This window comes from Leptodactylus fuscus, chromosome 3 (genome assembly GCF_031893055.1).
Source record: "Leptodactylus fuscus isolate aLepFus1 chromosome 3, aLepFus1.hap2, whole genome shotgun sequence".
Taxonomy (NCBI): domain Eukaryota; kingdom Metazoa; phylum Chordata; class Amphibia; order Anura; family Leptodactylidae; genus Leptodactylus; species Leptodactylus fuscus.
In genome coordinates, this window is record NC_134267.1 from 23,063,945 (window position 1) to 23,086,302 (window position 22,358).

A 22,358-nucleotide genomic window follows, 5' to 3' on the forward strand; every position below is an offset into this window, starting at 1 on the left:
CGATATTGGAATGACGAGTTATAATAGAACACGGGCAATTGAACGTTTTCCGCTTTACCGTCATTAAATGGTCGCCGTTTTGCCGAGCACCTGGAGTTCTATTATAAACACCCCCCACCCGGGAGTCTAAAATTAGCCTCTAGAGATGACATTTACCATATAATAAAAATAACTCCGGGGCCGCGTTTTATCAATGTTTACGGTTTTCTGACCAAAGCAGCCGAGTGTTCAGGATAATATCCCAGCCTGCTGCGAGGAACCGGTTCAGCACATACAGAATTGTAGATGCAATAAAGCAAATTTTTTCCTCAAAAAAATTAACCAAATGATCTGTGAGTCTCTCATTTATTCTGCCATTAGTACGTCATCCTGGCAGGGCCATTATATATAGGCCCAGCGGACCGATTTCACAAGTGCCCCCCAACACACAACATTAACTAAACACCTACCAAATTTCAGAGCTCCACAACAGCAGCAATCTTATGCACACTAGGCCAAGCCTCTAGGGGCCCAAGGTGCTAGTTAGGTAGTGGCTCCTGTCTAAGGCCGGGGCCCCAAAGACCGGAAAATATGCAATTTGCCCGCAGCAGAGACGCGTATTGTGCAGGCAAAGTGGATGGGACTCATGCGAATCCCATCCCCACATTGCGGAAAAGATTGCAGCGCGGACAATATGGTACTATAATACTGCTCCTATGTACAAGAATATAACTGCTATAATACTACCTCCTATGTACAAGAATAGAACTACTATAATACTGCTCCTATGTACAAGAATATAACTACTATAATACTGGTACTATGTACAAGAATATAACTACTATAATACTGCTCCTATGTACAAGAATATAACTACTATAATACTGCTCCTATGTACAAGAATATAACTGCTATAATACTACCTCCTATGTACAAGAATAGAACTACTATAATACTGCTCCTATGTACAAGAATATAACTACTATAATACTGCTCCTATGTACAACAATATAACTACTATAATACTGGTACTATGTACAAGAATATAACTACTATAATACTGATCCTATGTACAAGAATATAACTACTATAATACTGCTCCTATGTACAAGGATATAACTACTATAATACTGCTCCTATGTACAAGGATATAACTACTATAATACTACTCCTATGTACAGGAATATAACTACTATAATACTACTCCTATGTACAAGAATATAACTACTATAATACTGCTCCTATGTACAAGAATATAACTACTATAATACTGCTCCTATGTACAAGAATATAACTACTGTAATACTGCTCCTATGTACAAGAATATAACTACTATAATACTGCTCCTATGTACAAGAATATAACTACTATAATACTGCTCCTATGTACAAGGATATAACTACTATAATACTACTCCTATGTACAGGAATATAACTACTATAATACTACTCCTATGTACAAGAATATAACTACTATAATACTGCTCCTATGTACAAGAATATAACTACTATAATACTACTCCTATGTACAATAATATAACTACTATAATACTGCTCCTATGTACAAGAATATAACTACTATAATACTGCTCCTATGTACAAGAATATAACTACTATAATACTACCTCCTATGTACAAGAATATAACTACTATAATACTGCTCCTATGTACAAGAATATAACTACTATAATACTGCTCCTATGTACAAGGATATAACTACTATAATACTACTCCTATGTACAGGAATATAACTACTATAATACTACTCCTATGTACAATAATATAACTACTATAATACTGCTCCTATGTACAAGAATATAACTACTATAATACTGCTCCTATGTACAAGAATATAACTACTATAATACTACCTTCTATGTATAAGAATATAACTACTATAATACTGCCTCCTATGTACAAGAATATAACTACTATAATACTGCTCCTATGTACAAGAATATAACTACTATAATACTGCTCCTATGTACAAGAATATAACTACTATAATACTACCTCCTATGTACAAGAATATAACTACTATAATACTGCTCCTATGTACAAGGATATAACTACTATAATACTGCTACTATGTACAAGAATATAACTACTATAATACTACTCCTATGTACAAGAATATAACTACTATAATACTACCTCCTATGTACAAGAATATAACTACTATAATACTGCTCCTATGTACAAGGATATAACTACTATAATACTGCTACTATGTACAAGAATATAACTACTATAATACTGCTCCTATGTACAAGGATATAACTACTATAATACTGCTACTATGTACAAGAATATAACTACTATAATACTACCTCCTATGTACAAGAATATAACTACTATAATACTGCTCCTATGTACAAGGATATAACTACTATAATACTGCTCCTATGTACAAGAATATAACTACTATAATACTACTCCTATGTACAAGAATATAACTACTATAATACTGCCTCCTATGTACAAGAATATAACTACTATAATACTGCCTCCTATGTACAAGAATATAACTACTATAATACTGCTCCTATGTACAAGGATATAACTACTATAATACTGCTCCTATGTACAAGAATATAACTACTATAATACTGCTCCTATGTACAAGAATATAACTACTATAATACTACTCCTATGTACAAGAATATAACTACTATAATACTGCTCCTATGTACAAGAATATAACTACTATAATACTACTCCTATGTACAAGAATATAACTACTATAATACTGCTCCTATGTACAAGAATATAACTACTATAATACTGCTCCTATGTACAAGAATATAACTACTATAATACTGCTCCTATGTACAAGAATATAACTACTATAATACTGCTCCTATGTACAAGAATATAACTACTATAATACTACTCCTATGTACAAGAATATAACTACTATAATACTACTCCTATGTACAAGAATATAACTACTATAATACTACTCCTATGTACAAGAATATAGCTATTATAGTTCATCTTAGTTACTCTGTAGACTAGAATATATTTCTTTACATTCCTGCACTTTCACGCCCTGTCCATCACGTCGATTGCAGTATTTTTTATAGTCACATGCTGCATCTGACCAGATCACCTGATCCCTCTGACAAACACTTATATTTGGAGAAGATGTGAGATTTGCCGCCAGTGTACACAGAGGGATTAACCCTCAATCCTGGAAGTCTTGAGACCAGAAAGTAATAGAACAGGCGTCTATTGTTTCGCGCACAATGGTTTCTATTCTGGCAGTTTGGTGCGGTACATTTTTGTCAGGATTATGTCACACTGAGTAATGAGCGGCAACTAAATTAAAGCAAAACTAAACCGAAAATAGAAACTGATGAAAAGCGAAAACGCAACTGGTAACATTCACAAGTCATGGAGACGCTTCCGAGGTGGCGGAGAAGATCCTGACACTGTGATGTGAAGATGATGGTGTGAAGCTTTTCTATCACTCTCTCTCTGCTATTATTTTAAAGGTTGCACTCTCCATGTCCTCACATGACTGCAGGGGGCAGCACATTCGGAGCGCTATTCCCATTGTATCCTTCAATATTCTAATACATCATTTAAAGGGAATGTAACATTAGACAACCAAGTTTTTATGTTCTATCAAAAATTCTTATTGACATGTTTATTTTTGAAAATTTTCCATGAGACTCTCTGTATATTATATAAAGCACTATCTTCTGTATTATAGGCTGAAATATTCACTCTGGCCACCAAGCCTAATAATAGACTGAGAGTTGTCAATTCTGTAAGGGTTTTCTTGGTAGTAGTCACTTCATTTACATCACAGACAGGATTACATTCAAGATGACACCTCAATAGATAATACCACTGACCCATCATTACTTCTTATCTTCTTAGTTGTCCCCCTCCCAGCGTGTCTTGTAAACTCTCCTATAGACCTCCATGAGTCTTAAGAGCAGGCAAATCTTCCCGGCCCTTCATTTCACATACTGTATGAAAAAGAGTTGTGGCCAGCACGTTTCATGCCCACATCACATGAAATATGGTGTAATGACTGTACGTTGTTTGGAAGTGTCCAGAAAGGGACGTGGCAATGCCCACATGGGGTGCGGCACCTCCCAGACATGTTCACAGCTTCTATATTGTGCCATTTTCCCAGGACAGCCTTCACAAATGTTGGCACATACGGTTATCCAATAATGACTTAGTGGATCCCCCACACCTGGTGTGAATATAACACTGCCATATAGTTACCCTCCATCAATGTGATCTCTACTGATTGGTGCAGGAACAGGAAGTCACACACAACAACTGCTTATAGGTAACGTCCTATAGGAGGGGATAGGGATGGTACCTCTACTTATAATATAGGCACAAAGAGCATGGAGTATATGTGCGGTGCTTTACTATGGGCACTACTATGTAACTGGTTGGGATCTACAGCCGGGGAAGCGGTATAGAATCTATATGACATACTTAGTACATGGACAAGACCGGGCCAAATCTTTGACATGGTTATGGCAAAGACTAGATATCAGTGAACTGGTTCATAACAAGCCAGATATAGGAGCCAAGGAGAAGGGAGGGAATGAGTCTGGTTTTTTTTTTTTCCTGCACCTTCCCTGGATCTCTAAATATTTTATTGTGGAGTCTTAAGAAATACCAGCCGGCAGATAGATATGCTGGTTCTGGTGACACTAATCTATCTGCAGGACTGGGGTGATATGCTGGGTCTGGTGACAGTAACCTATATCTGCAGAGCTGGTGTTACGTTCAGATGTTACAGGCCCGGCTATAACATCTGTGGTAAATGTACTGCTATATACCATACAGAGTCTGTATATACCTCCATGTCCTGCCGTATCTCATCTTGTATCCAGGCTAGAGGTGCTTTCAGGGTCCTAGAGCCTGCACTCAGTTGACGTTTCCTCAGTATCCTTCTCCTTTGCTGTAATATGGTCATGACTTCCATATATTATTACTGAGCATGTCTCCCAGTACAGCAGTTCTAGGGACCAGATTTCTCCGTTAGTATATTCTGGCTAGGGATGGGGGCCAATATAGGACCTCTAAATTTACACCTATGGTGGAGGTGCAGCGCATTGATCAGCAGGCGCTACCGGATAGGACCAATAACCGGATCATTGGTGGACTAATTTTAGCTTCTGTTTCCATCCTGAACTTACGGTCTGACATGAAAAACATTAAATCCAGTCATTCCCACCGGCCACATAAAAAGATGAAAGCTCAGACTGACCAGGAACGGGAAACAGTCCACATTCCTGACTGCTGATACATCTCACCGGGTCTGTACAGAACGTTTCCTTTACCAAGTAGGGGAATGAGATCCTATAAGGACAAGTAATGGACAAAACACAGATCATAAACCAGTCAGAGGAGACGACCTGAGGGGTCAGTACCAATCCCCATTATTCCCAACGTGAGTAAGGTCTTCTGTTACTTCACAGGGCTCTAGAGAAGACGAGGCAAATCTTGAATGCTAAGTAGCTGAAGGCGGCCATGATGCAACCATGAATTTAACCCCCTTGTACAAGGAGGGGACCCGGGCCTTAAAATCCATTGTGTTTTTATGGGATTTCTTGACCCAAACCCAATTGGAAGTCCCATAGCTTTACTGTCCTGTATATAGCACAGAGGCCATAACACAACCCACACAATTTTGTTGGACCCCATAGACCAGGGGTCAGCAACCATCAGCAATCCAGCTGCTGTGAAACTACAACTCCTTGCATACTCCACTCACTTCCATGGTTATTCCAAGACCAGTAGAGCAAGTATGCATGCTGGGAGTTGTAGTTTTACAACAGCTGACGTGCCAAAGGTTGTCTACCCGTGCCATAGACCATGGGCCCCCACAGCAATGGGGTGCCAATATTTACTACTCAACGATCCCCATTCCCGTCCTGGTCTACATCTAGGCAATATCCGTAGGCCCCTGGAGGCCAAACCAGAGGTGGAGAAGGACAGACGTCAGGTTTGGGGAGTAAATATCGGCCCCCTTCCTGTTTAGGCCGCTACCTATTGGTGTATTAATGTGTCACTTTGTAGGGGGCTATAAAAGGGGGCAATATTCTGAGTGGGGGCCAGTAAACAGGCAATATACTGGGCAGCCCAATAAGGAGGGCAGGATTCTGTGAGAGGGCCATTAAAAGGAGGAATATAATGTGGGGACATAAGGGGGTATTATAGTGACTAGATTAGGAAAGGCGATTTTCAGGGAGAAGGGGTGACCTTAAAATTTGACATTTTCAGTCTAGGGCCCCTGAATACAGTTTGCTGAGGATTGCAGGATTCCCAGTATCGTAGATCACCATGATGCAAGAAGTCCCAGTTTTCTGGCCAAGAAATCCAGCCATTGTCCGGACCAGGTTTTATGGCCGAATTTCCCCATGTCTAGGGGGGCCTTCTGCTTAGTCGTTCGAGCAGCTAAACCCAGATCTTTAAGATTTCGCTACCATCGCCCAAGACCCTTTACAAGCCAGGAAAAAATGTTCATTTCGTGACTCTGCAAACCCACAACGTGACAACCCCTGGCCCGTGATTGATGACCCTCACCTGCCAGCCACATACCAGATTCAGCACAATGTCAGTCTGTTTCTTCTCAGTCTGGTACGGGCAGGAAATACAGGACGCGGTGGGAGCGGCCCTCACACGTGCAAATAAAAACACCGTGTCGGCTGAGTTTGGAAAGCAATCTGAAACTTTTTATTTACAACTGTCACAGTGACATAAAAGTTTTTGAAAAAAAAAAAAAAAGCTAGCATCTCCCTGAGCCTCAAAAATTACAGAAATATATATATTTATATATAACTATTATACAACAGGTTACTCGAGTGCTTTTGTTCGCAGACATTTGTAACAAATGGAAATATACAATACTCTCAAGAGAGGGGAAAAAAAACAAAAAAGGACAAAAGCAACGTAGTTCCTTCCACAGAGTTGACCTTGTTTGAGATACCAGTAGGAACTTTTAGGGATGATGGAAGTCCGAGAGGTCTCAGTGGATTGTCACTACACATCTACTGGAACACCACAATTGTATCAAGTTCAATGCGGCTTACGGCAAATCCTGTCACACCCAAGAGTGCAAAAAAACACTCGCACCCCTACCCAAAACCCATTCGTGAACCGTGACATACAGACGTCTATACCATGACCTGGAGAGCGTTCAGCTGGTGACGACCATTGAAAGATGCAGATACTACCACAAAAACATTTTACGTGCCACTTGCAAGATATACACATGAAAATTTTGGAGAATTGGACAGGAATTATTGCTGGACAGTCATTGGAACGAGTCTACATGGATGAAGCATCTAGCCATGGGTTGGTGTAGGGTTTCTCCTCCATAGCCACCACTGAGGTATTTTTGAAATTCAATGGATAGGAAAGCATTGTCAAAAATTTAAGGAGACCCATGTGGTGGAGTCAAGGAAAGCAAAGGCGTTTTACATTGTGAATGTGGGACTTTGCTCCGAGACGGATGTCTATTTATAGAGCCGTCATCATCCATCAGATTCTGTTTATGAATAGGGTCTTTAGAGGGCGAACACAATGGGACGAGATACCCCCCCAAGCATGGTAATGTCCCAATGTTCTAGACAAAGCCTTTGAGATTATTCATCAAGCGTTACATGCACGTTTCGCAATGCTTTCCACTAAATTTGGCAAACTTTCTTCTCACCGTAACAGGTGGCCAGTGTACAAGCCAAGATGCCCAACCAAGACACCAATTCCGATGACCTGTACAAATTTCCGAGCACATACAACGTAATGCATTGATGCAGGACATGGCCATTTCGTCCCGAACGGAAGCGCAATGTTTTTGTAAATTTTTTTCTCGTCTACATACTCGTCTACAAGGTTGACATTGCCGAACCCTATAAAAATTTACTGTAAGCCAAGGAACACACCAACATCTCAGTACAGGACAAATACATGACAATATTGCATCCTTGTACACATTGATGAACACTGGTATTAATACTATAGAGACAGATTCCACTTTTTGATCCAATTACGAAGAGTTACGACACACTGATGACGTTTAGAACTTGTCGGGAATAGAGTCAAGGTGGTACACTGCCAGTTCATCAGAAGATGACTTGGGTTGGCATAGATCAGACTGACGACAGTTACCAGAATTGTCCCAACAAAGACTCTGTTGGGATGGACGGTATGACGACACATTCGGATGGAGGAGTGACGGGTCGACCTTTTGTTCTTGCAGAAAAGGCAGTTTTTCTTAAGAGTCGTTGAGTCTGTAACTCTGTCCAAAGAATTCCTTCTTACGTTATTCTAAGATTATCAATGCATCTAGCCTCGGAAAAACCTCAGATAGGACTCTAATGATTGAAATAAAATAAAAAGCAAACACTTCTTCAAGACTTCGGGCTGTTAATCACAACGAAGGCTGGATTCTTCCACCGAGAGGAAAAAGAAAAAAAAAAAAAAAAAAAAAAAAAAAAAAAAAAAAAGACTCATCACAGGTGCATCTTGGAATTTGTCGGCATTAACAAAATCCTTCCTAACCGATTTATTGTAGGCCCATTGTTGGGCAATTTTCTCTTCCACATGACTAGGGTCACCACACGGTTACTGTTCCTTGTTGTCTTTCTTTTGTGTATCACAGTTTGATTCCTTCTCTTCTTCAACCAAGAACTCTTCGGGAGGCCATCTGAGTTCTCCGCTCTCCACATCTCCCTCCGTGGGCTCCACCACAATGGAGGGCAGTCTATCCTTCAGTTTGCAGCATCGTTCGAAGTCTGAAGGGTCTGGGAAGATCTGGAGGAGAAAAAGAACAAATGGTTAACGTAAAAAAGCTTTCAAAAAGTTGACTATTACGGCAAGAATGTAACAACTTGAGGAAATCTTATGGAATCTTTAGAAAATTTCTAGATTCACCTTAGTAGGTAGGTATTGTACTGTATAGTCCCTACAAAATGTCTCTTGAAAGGAAGTTCTGCCATTGGTCGTCAACTGGTGGCCATCACACCATGCTAGGAGTTGTCACTTTGGCCCTCAAGAAATTGTGAATTGACAAATGAGTGCTATACAATGGCACAAGATGTTTCTTGGTCTACTGTCTCAATGTCCCATTAGACAACTCTACACCTTTTCTAGCCCATATTATGTGGGTCCTTTTGGGCAAGGCAGGGTCATGTAAAGTTGGCTGAACTTGCCAATCTGTCATGGCTGCTCAAGTATCTAGTGTGTAGAGGTGTCCCACCTATATGAGCACCTTAAACTCCTAACTATGCAATATCCTTACCCCCAACAATGTTCAGGACACCCCTATACATTACGTAGTCTTCACTGACTAACATCTAATGTTTCTGAACACCTTAACCCTCGGTTTTATCTGTTGCGATCTTCTACAACGTCCATCACAGCAGATGTTTTCGCCATCTCCAGCTCGATCCGACAACGGCTGCTCGAGGGTTAATGACCCTTATGACTGTCACATTGTCAGAGCTAAAAACAAAGTTGCTCTTTTTAATCTGGGTCTTTATGCAGATTTCCATTTCCTGTTTTCGGAGGTTACACAATCCTCTTATTTGGTAACATTTGACTTTCTGAGCGATTTCGTTTTTCCAACAAATAATTGAGAACTTCTTGATCATGTTTTTCTAAACTTTGCAAAAACTTTCCTATCTAAAAAGGGAAAGTATTTTTGGCTTCAGCCTGAACTTCTTTGCTGAAGGATAGCGCACAAACCAGATCAGGAAACTACAACCTCCATCTCTTGGCCAAGCTGGAGGGGGCTAACAGAATATATCCCAGGTCTATTTGCCCAGAGCTAAACCCATAAGCCACATTTTATGTACAACAAACATTTCTGTCTTCTCCAAGCTTTGTGACCTAGTTATAAGCTTAGAACTTGTCAACACGCCGCTCCGTGACAAAGACCAGGATGAAAGATTAGCGGAGAATGTGAAGGACGTGATAACTTATGAATGAGAGGCCTCGGGTATTCTCAACAGTCATTGATAGAAGGATCTAGACTGCCGGGATCAATGACAGCAGCAGAATGTCTAAGACCACCATGGAAGAACTTTAAAGCTTTGACTCCATCAAGTCAACCCTTGTCTTCATGCCTAGGGGAATGTATGGACAGAAGACTGTACAGAGCTGCTCAGAGATATTCAATTGCTAGAATTGTCAATGGGGTTTAAATTTGGTCAAATGTGCACCAAAATTGGAATTTTTGGCACTTTTGGAGGAGGGTCATTGGTAGGGTTGGTTTCTTCGGGGCCATGCAGTAAGCTGTGTAAGGGCCATATGACTGGTCAAGGTGATGTCACTTCAACCAGCTGATGGTGGAAGTGTTGGGCATAGGACCCCCACCTATCGGATCATGATGAACTATGCCAGGCCCTAAAAACTCCTTTAAGTAGCCTCAAGGCCGAGACTGCACTACTGAGACACTGACAACAATTTGAATGGCGGCCATGTGTTCATACAAGATCAGGGCCAACCCAAGATAGGGGGGCAAATCAGCAAAACCCTGGAGGGTTGGGGGGATTGGAATATCAAACCAACCCATGGAGTCTCAAGGGTGGAGGTGGGGGATACCAACCGGTTTAGACTTATGGAAGTGGGGGATCACTGGGAACCAACCTACGAGGCCCTGGGGAAGTGGTTGAAACAGAGTGGGGTTAGGTGGGTCAATGCCAATCTGCATGGTCCTAGAGAGTCTAACCCAAGCAGTGTGACCCCAGGGGGGTTCACAGAATAGAAGTCATTAGAATGTTCGTTGTGGCAGCTTCAGGCCTGTAACATCAGGTCACCGCCTCTGAAGATCGATATGGGCCCAATAACCTGTTCAATAACCACATTGTGAATAAGACATGCAGCCCCACACTACAAGCCATGGAAAGTTGGGTGAGGGGTAAATAGGGAGCTCAGAATGTGCCTATAACACTAATAGGGGGTGACGAATGAAAATATATGAAACATTCTGATACATTGTAACAATTGTAGCCAAGACTGAGTGTCCATGCATCAGATAACCTGAACCATTCAGCTGTGTAAGCAGGTCAGGAATATTAGAAATTTGCAGATCTGTTTTTATATTATCTTTTAGATATCCATGTATAACTGTGTGAGGCGTCGGCCCGTACAACGCCGCTACGCAGCTCTGTCGGGCATGTTGACAGTTTCCTGCCTTTGACAAAGGAAGTGTGTACTGTAAATAGGAAATTCGCCGCCGTGGTGCAAGAATTGGTCACGAAAATGAAAAACGTAGCAGAAAGGGACCCAATGACGTCACTGCGGAGGGTCACTGTACCCCCTGCCTACAAAGCGATGGGGGCAAAGTCACAAACCTGGACCTTGTGAGACACAGTGGTCCCATATACTCAGTGAGACACCATATTGTCCTCCTACAAGCACTGCATGAAGTAGAGAATCCCTCTAATATAGCATGTGATGGGGCAGACAACATGACCTCGGTATTGATGCTGTGTTACAGCTCCATACAACACATCTACATATGCAAGATATAGCAGTCTAACTCATGAATAGAATGTTAGAACTACAGTAGAGACCGACAGTCAACAGATATTGAACAGAAAGGGTAATTCTATGTGTTTATCTCAAGTCTTCCCACCCCAAGACCTAACCGTACATTCCCCTTTAAGAAGCTGCAGCATTACAGACAAGGACAAGTCATTCATTTGGAATAGAAATCTGAATGAAGCATCTCCGGAGCATGCGGGGTCCGTGCTGATTCCTCGAAATCTGCCTGGCCTCAGGCCTTTCATGCACAAGTGAGCGATTCTCATTAACACAGGCAATAAAAGATGGAAGATTCATTCATAACAAACCTCGCTGTTTCTAGAAAGTCGGCAGCGAAGACCGCCATGAACTGCTGAGGACCGAGGCTGAGACCACGTGGGGGTTTAACAGGAGGGTTTTGTTTGGGGGGAAAAACATTATGGAAGTCTTGGGAATTTTATAAAAATGTAACAAAATACAAAAATTATATCTATACGTGCCGAGATATGGGGGCCAATCAAGCGAGGGTTAAGAGAGGACCCACTTGGTACACCGGTAACTCTGCACAAGACTCCCCACACCCTACTCTTCATACCCATCTATGCTATACACCTCAACTCCTGGCCACAGCCACATCAAACCCCATTGAAATGCCTTCCAAACTGGCTGAAGTGGCTGCTTATCTCTATGGAGGAACGGAGATCAGTGGCAGCCAAGTCTCTACTATACCGATCACAGGTAAAGCAAATCTGGATTCTCTAATACTTTGGCCATAAATACTTACAATGTCGATCTAGACTCTTCACTTTATTATTATCAGCTACATACTGGAGAGTCCGATAATTGAGCAGTGACCCAAAGCACCTTCCCCTCAACCCCCAGATTTGGGTCTATGGTTTACCCATTGGCAGTGGACCCAATCTGTTGCCTGAAGGTCTTGCACAGAGATGGTTGAACCTCATGAAAGTTATTCCCCTGCCTCCTTTTGGACCAAACCAGAAATTACATTTTATTTTGGGGTCTCAACCCTTAAAACTGATACTCAAATTCCCTCACAGGATCCTCTTTGGGAAGAATATGCAAATCTGACTTCCATGATGTAATTAGGATGTCAGTGCCTCAAGCATGCACACCAATAGAGGGCGCTGACTGAGAATGTGCAAGTCTGTCTTCCATGACGTAATTAGAAATACAGAGTCTCAGTCAAGCAAACCAATAGAGGGCGCTCCCTTTAACATCATGCCAACCTTCTCAGAGGCCTTTGTTTGCAATGATGTCAGGATTTAACCAGATAGTCTTTTCAGCCAAGGACAGCCGTTGCGATGTATTTGCATCTCGTCAGCTTGGAGCAGAGAGGACTGACGCTAGGATCCTCTTTGGTTATCTTCCAGGCTCCTGGGTGATGTCATAGACTAGGCTGAGGCCTGTGATGGGTCTTAGCGGTCACATGTGGCGGTCATCAACCACCCACATGACAGCTGAGGTCCAATAACAGGCCTCAACGGCCCTCCAGGGTTTGTGACATCACCCAGGAGGCTGGACGATGACCAGAGAGGACCTTGAGGAAGCACAGGAGAGGTGATGGAAGGAGTGTGTCAGTGCTTGTTATATTTTTGCACCTCCATGGGCCTTCATATATTCTTCTGGGAACTCATGAGACCCCAAAGTATAATCTGTGTTTGACGAACCCCAAGATTTTTACAATTTTTTTTAGAAAATTTGTAACACATCTGTCTCACTTCCAACTGGTTAGCTAATCTCTAGCCTTGCATCAAGTGACATCACCACACAGAACTGGTGATGTCACTAGATCCAGCCCGATTCTCCATCACTGTATATCCATGGCGGCTGACCGGCGGTGTCTGGATTCTTTTGGATTTTTTTTTTGCCTTAGACCACTGCAGTCACACCAGGGTAGTCAATTTTACCGTGGCCATAGATCGCCATCATGTCGCCCACACCCAGCGTTCCCAAACTCCTGAATAACAAATCTCAGAGCCTGCAGAAACTAGGTGACCACTTTCTAGAGCACCCAGCTTCCCCAGTTTACAGAATGGCAGATATGTCAGTGATGATACAACTTAGGCTCTTCCTAGGCAAGGTGTAAGGGAGCTGTAACAGCCGCCATATTGATAGTCACCCAGCTTTCCCAAGAACAGATATGAGTGATGTGGTTGAAGTGGTCTATGAACTTGACCCCAAAGTCCTTTACGGAATTAATTTTTAAACCCCCCCCAATCAAAAAAAAAGATGGTATATTCAGAAAACAGGAGGAGGTTATAGGCCAATATTGCCACGGCTCGTACCTGATAGGAATCTTTGCGAGGGCTGAGGCCGATCTCGTCCATGGGTTGAGTGTTCATTATCACCTCAGTCATTTCAGCTGATCTCAAGTAATCAGTGCTGCAAGAGAAGAAAGTCATTAAAATCCTCGCCCTCCGACTGAGGCGGCATTCACACTGTGCAGTTGGAGGCCGTTAAAACTGTACAAGAAAAGTAACAAAACAGACACTGTTGATTCACAGGTAAAAGATGTCAATGTGTTTCATGTGTAATAAGAAATTCAACTAAAAAATTTCCAAAAAATCTTCTATTCAATCTACTCCTGGATTTGGCTAAAAAAAAAAAACACAGCAAAACCTGCAACAATAAAAAAAGTTGCGTTTCCGCAACGTGGGGCCTCAGTCCAGGAGAAGGAGCAGCGCTGCGACACTAAACTCCTTCAACTGTGTAAGCAGAACAGGTCTATTCCCTGACCACTGCTAGAGACTCTGCAATCTCTACCTGCAGCTGATGGATTCATTACAATGTATCAATACAAGTAAGGAATTGATACATTGATATAAAACAGAACTTAGAGGATTTCACCATCTTACACTATACATCTTACTAGAACTTTTTCATGGTCCCCACAATCTTGAGACCAGATCCTTGTACAGTGTCACCATCAAAAGGAAATTTTTAAACAATAGATTGGTAGTAAAATTGGGCCACAAGGTCTACAAAGAATACCAGAGGATTCTGAAGACTCCACAAGCCATAACAAAAAGACAGAACGTTCCTGTAAAGAGATGAGGAAGACTCCATCAAGGTATGAGCTTTCAAGACCAGTGGTTTATCGGAACCTCTGCATCCCCTACAGCCAATCCACCGTCAATTTTGGGAGTCCACCCATTTTGGAATACAATATACGCTTTATCAACACCGCAGGTCCATTTAAGGGGGAGTCCCACCTAATTGTATCCTGTGCTCACAACTCTGAGTTTGAAGCCCTCCATTGCTCAGAGACTTCAAACACGACAGTATAAGTGCCCTTGATAAATGAGAAGCTAAAAGTAGGTCGACTAAGGCACAATAGAGTATTCCAAGGATTATCTGGAACAATCAGATGATGCTACAACAGACTTGAAGGCAGTTTTATCAGAACAATCCAGCCCAAGAGATTGATTCAGGTGACCCTAACCCAATGGTGCTTTCCCCTTGTGAACTGGAGTCTCGGTTGCCAAGATATCACCAAGATATTCTGGTTCTGGTGACAGTAACCTATCTATCTGCAGGGCTGGGGTGATATGCTGGGTCTGGTGACAGTAACCTATCTATCTGCAGGGCTGGGGTGATATGCTGGGTCTGGTGACACTAACCTATCTATCTGCAGGGCTGGGGTGATATGCTGGGTCTGGTGACACTAACCTATCTATCTGCAGGGCTGGGGTGATATGCTGGGTCTGGTGACACTAACCTATCTATCTGCAGGGCTGGGGTGATATGCTGGGTCTGGTGACACTAACCTATCTATCTGCAGGACTGAGGTGATATGCTGGGTCTGGTGGCAGTAACCTATCTATCTGCAGGGCTGGGGTGATATGCTGGTTCTGGTGACACTAACCTATCTATCTGCAGGGCTGGGGTGATATGCTGGTTCTGGTGACAGTAACCTATCTATCTGCAGGACTGGGGTGATATGCTGGTTTTGGTGACACTAACCTATCTATCTGCAGGGCTGGGGTGATATGCTGGGTCTGGTGGCAGTAACCTATCTATCTGCAGGGCTGGGGTGATATGCTGGTTCTGGTGACAGTAACCTATCTATCTGCAGGGCTGGGGTGATATGCTGGTTCTGGTCACATAACCTATCTATCTGCAGGACTGGGGTGATATGCTGGGTCTGGTGACAGTAACCTATCTATCTGCAGGGCTGGGGTGATATGCTGGTTCTGGTGACAGTAACCTATCTATCTGCAGGGCTGGGGTGATATGCTGGGTCTGGTGACACTAACCTATCTATCTGCAGGGCTGGGTCTGGTAAGGTAACACTAACCTATCTGCAGATCTACTCTTGGGTAGATTTTGTGCTTGATCTTTGCAGAGTGACGGATGTGACATCTCACCTTCTAGAATGATCCATCTTATCTGCTTACTATGTTATCTAGGTCAATATGAGGAGTCTAATCTTCTGTTCTATTCTTGTAACAAATACTTTAGAAAAAAAATATCACATGGAAAGGAAAGTCACATGACCTCGGATGGCTGAGATTGATGCATGATCTTACTCTCTAGAAAGTTCTGACATAACAGACTATATACCTATCCATCACCAATGGCAGACGATACAGTTGCAGTCTATTTTCTCCATGTAGAGCCCATTGCCCTATTGTTCTCAGTTATCAGCCACTTCAGTGACAGACGCTCCTGCACTAGTATTGCTGCCATCTATAGCTTTAGCACTCAGAGCTTACTGCAGAAATGTCACATATCTCAGTGTTTGTACGTTCCGTCACTAGAAAACAAGGACGAGCTGAAGAACAACCAGAACAATAGACTGCAAGCTAAAGGACCGGATTTACTGCAGAATCTAAACACAGCCCTACACACCTTCTCCAAACACACCCTATAGGGCACAAACACTCCAGAAGAATAGAATCACTAAAGATACAATGTAACCAATGAGAAGATCTATAGGGACCGAATGGGAAGTATGCAGCGAGAACACGCAAGAGTCAATCATGGTTACTATATGGTTTGTATACACTGACCCTATAGAAGTGGTGAAAAAGCTATCTATCTATCTATATCTATCTATCTATCTATCTATCTATCTATCTATCTATCTATCTATCTATTAGATATACATACACTGGACTTCCACTGGTGTCACTAACCTATCTATCTGCAGGGCTGGGGTGATATGCTGGTTCTGGTGACACTAACCTATCTATCTGCAGTGCTGGGGTGATATGCTGGTTCTGGTGACAGTAACCTATCTATCTGCAGGGCTGGGATGATATTCTGGTTCTGGTGACAGTAACCTATCTATCTGCAGGGCTGGGGTGATATGCTGGTTCTGGTGACACTAACCTATCTATCTGCAGGGCTGGGGTGATATGCTGGTTCTGGTGACAGTAACCTATCTATCTGCAGTGCTGGGGTGATATGCTGGTTCTGGTGACAGTAACCTATCTATCTGCAGGGCTGGGGTGATATGCTGGTTCTGGTGACAGTAACCTATCTATCTGCAGTGCTGGGGTGATATGCTGGTTCTGGTGACAGTAACCTATCTATCTGCAGGCCTGGGGTGATATGCTGGTTCTGGTGACAGTAACCTATCTGCAGGGCTGGGGTGATATGCTGGTTCTGGTGACAGTAACCTATCTATCTGCAGGGCTGGGGCGATATGCTGGTTCTGGTGACACTAACCTATCTATCTGCAGGGCTGGGGTGATATGCTGGGTCTGGTGACACTAACCTATCTATCTGCAGGGCTGGGGTGATATGCTGGTTCTGGTGACACTAACCTATCTATCTGCAGGGCTGGGGTGATATGCTGGCTCTGGTGACAGTAACCTATCTATCTGCAGGGCTGGGGTGATATGCTGGTTCTGGTGACAGTAACCTATCTATCTGCAGGGCTGGGGTGATTTACTGGGGTCTGGTGACACTAACCTATCTATCTGCAGGGCTGGGGTGATATGCTGGTTCTGGTGACACTAACCTATCTATCTGCAGGGCTGGGGTGATATGCTGGTTCTGGTGACAGTAACCTATCTATCTGCAGTGCTGGGGTGATATGCTGGTTCTGGTGACAGTAACCTATCTATCTGCAGGGCTGGGGTGATATGCTGGTTCTGGTGACAGTAACCTATCTATCTGCAGTGCTGGGGTGATATGCTGGTTCTGGTGACAGTAACCTATCTATCTGCAGTGCTGGGGTGATATTCTGGTTCTGGTGACAGTAACCTATCTATCTGCAGTGCTGGGGTGATATGCTGGTTCTGGTGACTCTAACCTATCTATCTGCAGGGCTGGGGTGATATGCTGGTTCTGGTGACACTAACCTATCTATCTGCAGGGCTGGGATGATATTCTGGTTCTGGTGACAGTAACCTATCTATCTGCAGGGCTGGGGTGATATGCTGGTTCTGGTGACACTAACCTATCTATCTGCAGGGCTGGGGTGATATGCTGGTTCTGGTGACAGTAACCTATCTATCTGCAGTGCTGGGGTGATATGCTGGTTCTGGTGACAGTAACCTATCTATCTGCAGGGCTGGGGTGATATGCTGGTTCTGGTGACAGTAACCTATCTATCTGCAGTGCTGGGGTGATATGCTGGTTCTGGTGACAGTAACCTATCTATCTGCAGGCCTGGGGTGATATGCTGGTTCTGGTGACAGTAACCTATCTGCAGGGCTGGGGTGATATGCTGGTTCTGGTGACAGTAACCTATCTATCTGCAGGGCTGGGGTGATATGCTGGTTCTGGTGACACTAACCTATCTATCTGCAGGGCTGGGGTGATATGCTGGTTCTGGTGACACTAACCTATCTATCTGCAGGGCTGGGGTGATATGCTGGTTCTGGTGACACTAACCTATCTATCTGCAGGGCTGGGGTGATATGCTGGCTCTGGTGACAGTAACCTATCTATCTGCAGGGCTGGGGTGATATGCTGGTTCTGGTGACAGTAACCTATCTATCTGCAGGGCTGGGGTGATATACTGGTTCTGGTGATACTAACCTATCTGTGAGGCTGGGGTCTGGTGACCCTCCCTGTAGAAGGAGTAGCCCACCTTGTACAACCTCTGTCCAGCTACCACAGTCCTCAGGGGTCTCACTACCTAGACCGCCGTCCATCAGTAATATCACTCTCCCAACTTTCACTATAAAGGCTGAACAATTCCTTTAAGAGATTCCAGACCTTGCAATGGTTAATAGACTGGGGCCGGCTTCTCCTCAGTTTCTCAATGAACATGAGCCATCACCCTGATTCATTGCGGCTGAGTGTGAATGAGGATGTCGACAGCGACAAGAACAGAAGATTGTCATTCACGCTATACCGACCACGCAGACAGGCGATGACATCAGCACCGCGGAACCATCCGTGTATAATAGGAGACAACATGAGGCGAAACATACAACATAAGAATATCATAGTGGAGCCGGCTCTGCCAGACTCTGTGCCCAGCCTGTGCCCATGGGGCAGCTCAGTGTCGCCTCTCCAGTTACTCAGGCCATTGTGCATTAAACATGCAGAAGTCAAGGTCAATAGTCAGTCCAGCTGTCAGCGCCGGGCAGTCATGGCTGTCTGCAGAGTTCACCATCACATCTAAACCTATGCATGGAAACCTGCGGTCTACTAGATGTAGCAGAGCCGAAGGAGCGGTTTCACTCTTATCAGGATGCACAAGCAATGCAGCCATCCTATGTAACACCTCACCGACTATATATAGGATGTAGAACATGGTAAATTCCGCTCTGCTACATCAGTCACTCTAAGCTCTGCCAATTGCGTAAACTAATGCAATTACTATGGATCAGTGCAAGCTTATGGCAGCTGTAAGAGCATAATACCATCCCCTGCCCATATCTAACCAGAGATCTCCTCCTGTTTACTAATACAGGTCTATGCCAGGGCAGGTCTGCTACACCAATGTACTGCCCTCCAGCCAGCCTGCCCCCCTGAGGAGCCCCTCTATACATTGCCAGCCTCCAAAGGAACCCGCTGCCGGCATCTATTCTTTACTGAGCTGCCCATTCTGATCAGCCCCCTCTCTGACCTGCCCCTCCAAACAGCCACTTCACCTCATCCTGCCCCACCAAGCACTGACCCTCCACCAAGAGCTCTCTGTCTCCCCGTAGCCCCCTCCCTCCAAAAAAAAAATAAAAAAATCAGTCCCCCCAAAGACTCTTCAGTCTTCCTCTGCAGTCACACACTATACTCCCCCCCCCCAACAATCACTGACCCCCTCAGCCCACCCCTCCAGGCACCCACTGCCCCCCTACCCCCTCAGCTCACCCCTCCAGGCACCCACTGCCCCCCTACCCCCTCAGCCCACCCCTCCAGGCACCCACTGCCCCCCCCTACCCCCTCAGCCCACCCCTCCAGGCGCCCACTGCCCCCCTACCCCCTCAGCCCACCCCTCCAGGCGCCCACTGCCCCCCTACCCCCTCAGCCCACCCCTCCAGGCACCCACTGCCCCCCTACCCCCTCAGCCCACCCCTCCAGGCACCCACTGCCCCCCTACCCCCTCAGCCCACCCCTCCAAGCACCCACTGTCCCCCCTTGAGCCAAAGCAACAATGTAACAAAGAAGCATTTAACCCCTTCCTTCTCCAATATCAGCATCAACAGACAATTAACTTAATGAAAGGAAAAGCTGTAGAGAAAGTCCTCTGGGGCAGAGCGCACAATGCCGGCCGCTACTTGGCACATTATGAATGCCAGCTTGGCATATGGACAGCACCTCAGATTTCTACCTGAATAGCTAACTTGATACCAGACGCCACCCGCAGTCTGCAGGGCACCGCCGGGTGACTGGGCTCTCTGGGGTCAGCTTTTCTTGTTGGCGACATACAAGACAATAGGCACATAAGACCCTTAAACCCCCCTCCCCACCAGAAAGACTTCCTTAAATATTATAGATCAGAAGACAATCCAGGTCCCCCCCATCCACCCCCACCCAGTACAGAGCAGTCACAAAGGGGTTAATCCATAGGAAGCATCAAGGCACTTACCAAGGAATAGGGTAAAATACAGACATGAAGTCCAGAGAGGCTGGGGGTAAATGTCCTAGCTTAAAGAGGTCACACAACAGGGGGTCCCGACTGCTGCAGAGAGGGGGTCTTGTAGATACAAAGCCAAGAAGGTGCAGACAGCAGCGAACAAAGTACAAGACCTGACGGTGTGAATACTGAGGAACTCTGCCCCAGCCAGCATGGACTACACTGGCTTATATAACATAGGGGGGTGGGACTTGTCAGGGACCCCACCTCTATCTGCTGACGTCACCTAAAGCATGAATGGCCTGTGCTGGCAGCTCATCCCCTGGATACAACCAGCTCTGGAGTACATTCATGCTCACTCATCCCGGCCGCCAATCACCGCTCACATCCACCATTACCTGCTGCCGCCGCCGCCGCTCTCTCCATCTTTTTCCTCCTTTCTCCCTAAGGTGTCTCTGCTCTTTGTTCAGCGATGTAACAATTCCTCCTTAAAGTCACCAATCTTTTGTCTGCAGCCCTCTCTCTCCGTCCCTTTAAGGAAAAACAACAAATAATAAATTCAGCAGCGCAATTGATCAAGGGGGCTAAATTTAGCTTGTGGCAACCGCGACCAACTTCACGCATCAAAGCAAATTTCATGTTTTTTTCTGACGTGACCTTGCGAGAGGAATTTTCTAGAATAGACCGTACGCTTAGAGGATTAAAGCCGATGGAAGGTTTAACCCCGAGCGCTCGGATACGGTTACGTTAGTGGAAAGATTGGCATTTTAGGGGAACTCCGTCTTTAGTGATCCCCGGCCATAGAGATAAGACCAGGCGACTAGAATGAAGGAACAATTGAATTCCGTGGGTAAAGATTTAGAAATGTGGGACCGAGCACCCCTGATACCCCCTCTCCCATAGTGCAGGAATCCATGTCAGTCTGTGTAGACAGTTCTGTCCTATAGCAATTAAAATGGAAGGTCCCTTTAAATACATATACAGATAGGCTACCATGCTGGAATGGAAGGGCGGCCATTCTCCTCTAGATATTACATTCCGCCACCATGATGTAGGACTGTAATGGCGCACCATATACCGGCCTATGAAGTGCTGAACACTGTATAGTATGGAAATATAGTGATTACATCATGGAGAGCCTTAAAGCTATAGAGACTGTGTGGTACAGAACACTATAGGGACTAAATAACACACAGAATAACCATAGAGACTGCATAGGATGGAGCCATGTAGTACTGAACCATAGGGCTGTCTAGTACTGAACCATAGGGACTGTGTAGTACTGAACCATAGGGACCTTAGGGACTGTGTAGTACTGAACCATAGGGACTGTGTAGTACTGAACCTTAGGGACTGTGTAGTACTGAACCTTAGGGATTGCGTAGTACTGAACCATAGGGACTGTGTAGTACTGAACCTTAGGGACTGTGTAGTACTGAACCTTAGGGACTGTGTAGTACTGAACTTTAGGGACTGTGTAGTACTTAACCATAGTGCTGTGTAGTACTGAACCATAGTGCTGTGTAGTACTGAACTTTAGGGACTGTGTAGTACTTAACCATAGTGCTGTGTAGTACTGAACCTTAGGGACTATGTAGTACAGAACCTTATGGACTGTGTAGTACTGAACCATAGTGCTGTGTAGTACTGAACCTTAGGACTGTGTAGTACTGAACCATAGGGACTGTGTATTACTGAACCATAGGGACTGTGTAGTACTGAACCTTAGGGACTGTGTAGTACTGAACCATAGAGCAGTGTAGTACTGAACCATAGGGACTCTGTAGTACTGAATCATAGGGACTGTGTAGTACCAAACCTTAGGGACTGTGTAGTACTGAACCATAGGGATTGTGTAGTATTGAACCATA

At 44.2% G+C, this 22,358-nt stretch overlaps 1 protein-coding gene across 1 annotated transcript; it reads right to left on the reverse strand.

Moving 5' to 3' along the window:
* Positions 1-6,672: 6,672 nt before the first annotated feature.
* On the reverse strand, positions 6,673-20,698 carry LBH (LBH regulator of Wnt signaling pathway). Its single transcript, XM_075267253.1, has 3 exons — positions 20,500-20,698; positions 13,796-13,892; positions 6,673-8,774 (listed from the first exon to the last, which is right to left on the reverse strand). The coding sequence occupies exons 1-3, from the start codon at positions 20,523-20,525 to the stop codon at positions 8,586-8,588; spliced, it is 312 nt and encodes a 103-aa protein (XP_075123354.1). The 5' UTR covers positions 20,526-20,698; the 3' UTR covers positions 6,673-8,585.
* Positions 20,699-22,358: the final 1,660 nt, after the last annotated feature.

What these genes read in the sequence shown, in the direction of transcription:
- LBH (XM_075267253.1), bottom strand. Translation starts at nt 20,525, where the DNA reads ATGTCTGTATTTTACCCTATTCCTTG. An exon ending in GTATTTTACCCTATTCCTTG is followed by an intron (nt 13,893 to 20,499) that starts GTAAGTGCCTTG and finishes CTTCTCTTGCAG; the next exon opens with CACTGATTACTTGAGATCAG. An exon ending in CTCGCAAAGATTCCTATCAG is followed by an intron (nt 8,775 to 13,795) that starts GTACGAGCCGTG and finishes TTTCTCCTCCAG; the next exon opens with ATCTTCCCAGACCCTTCAGA.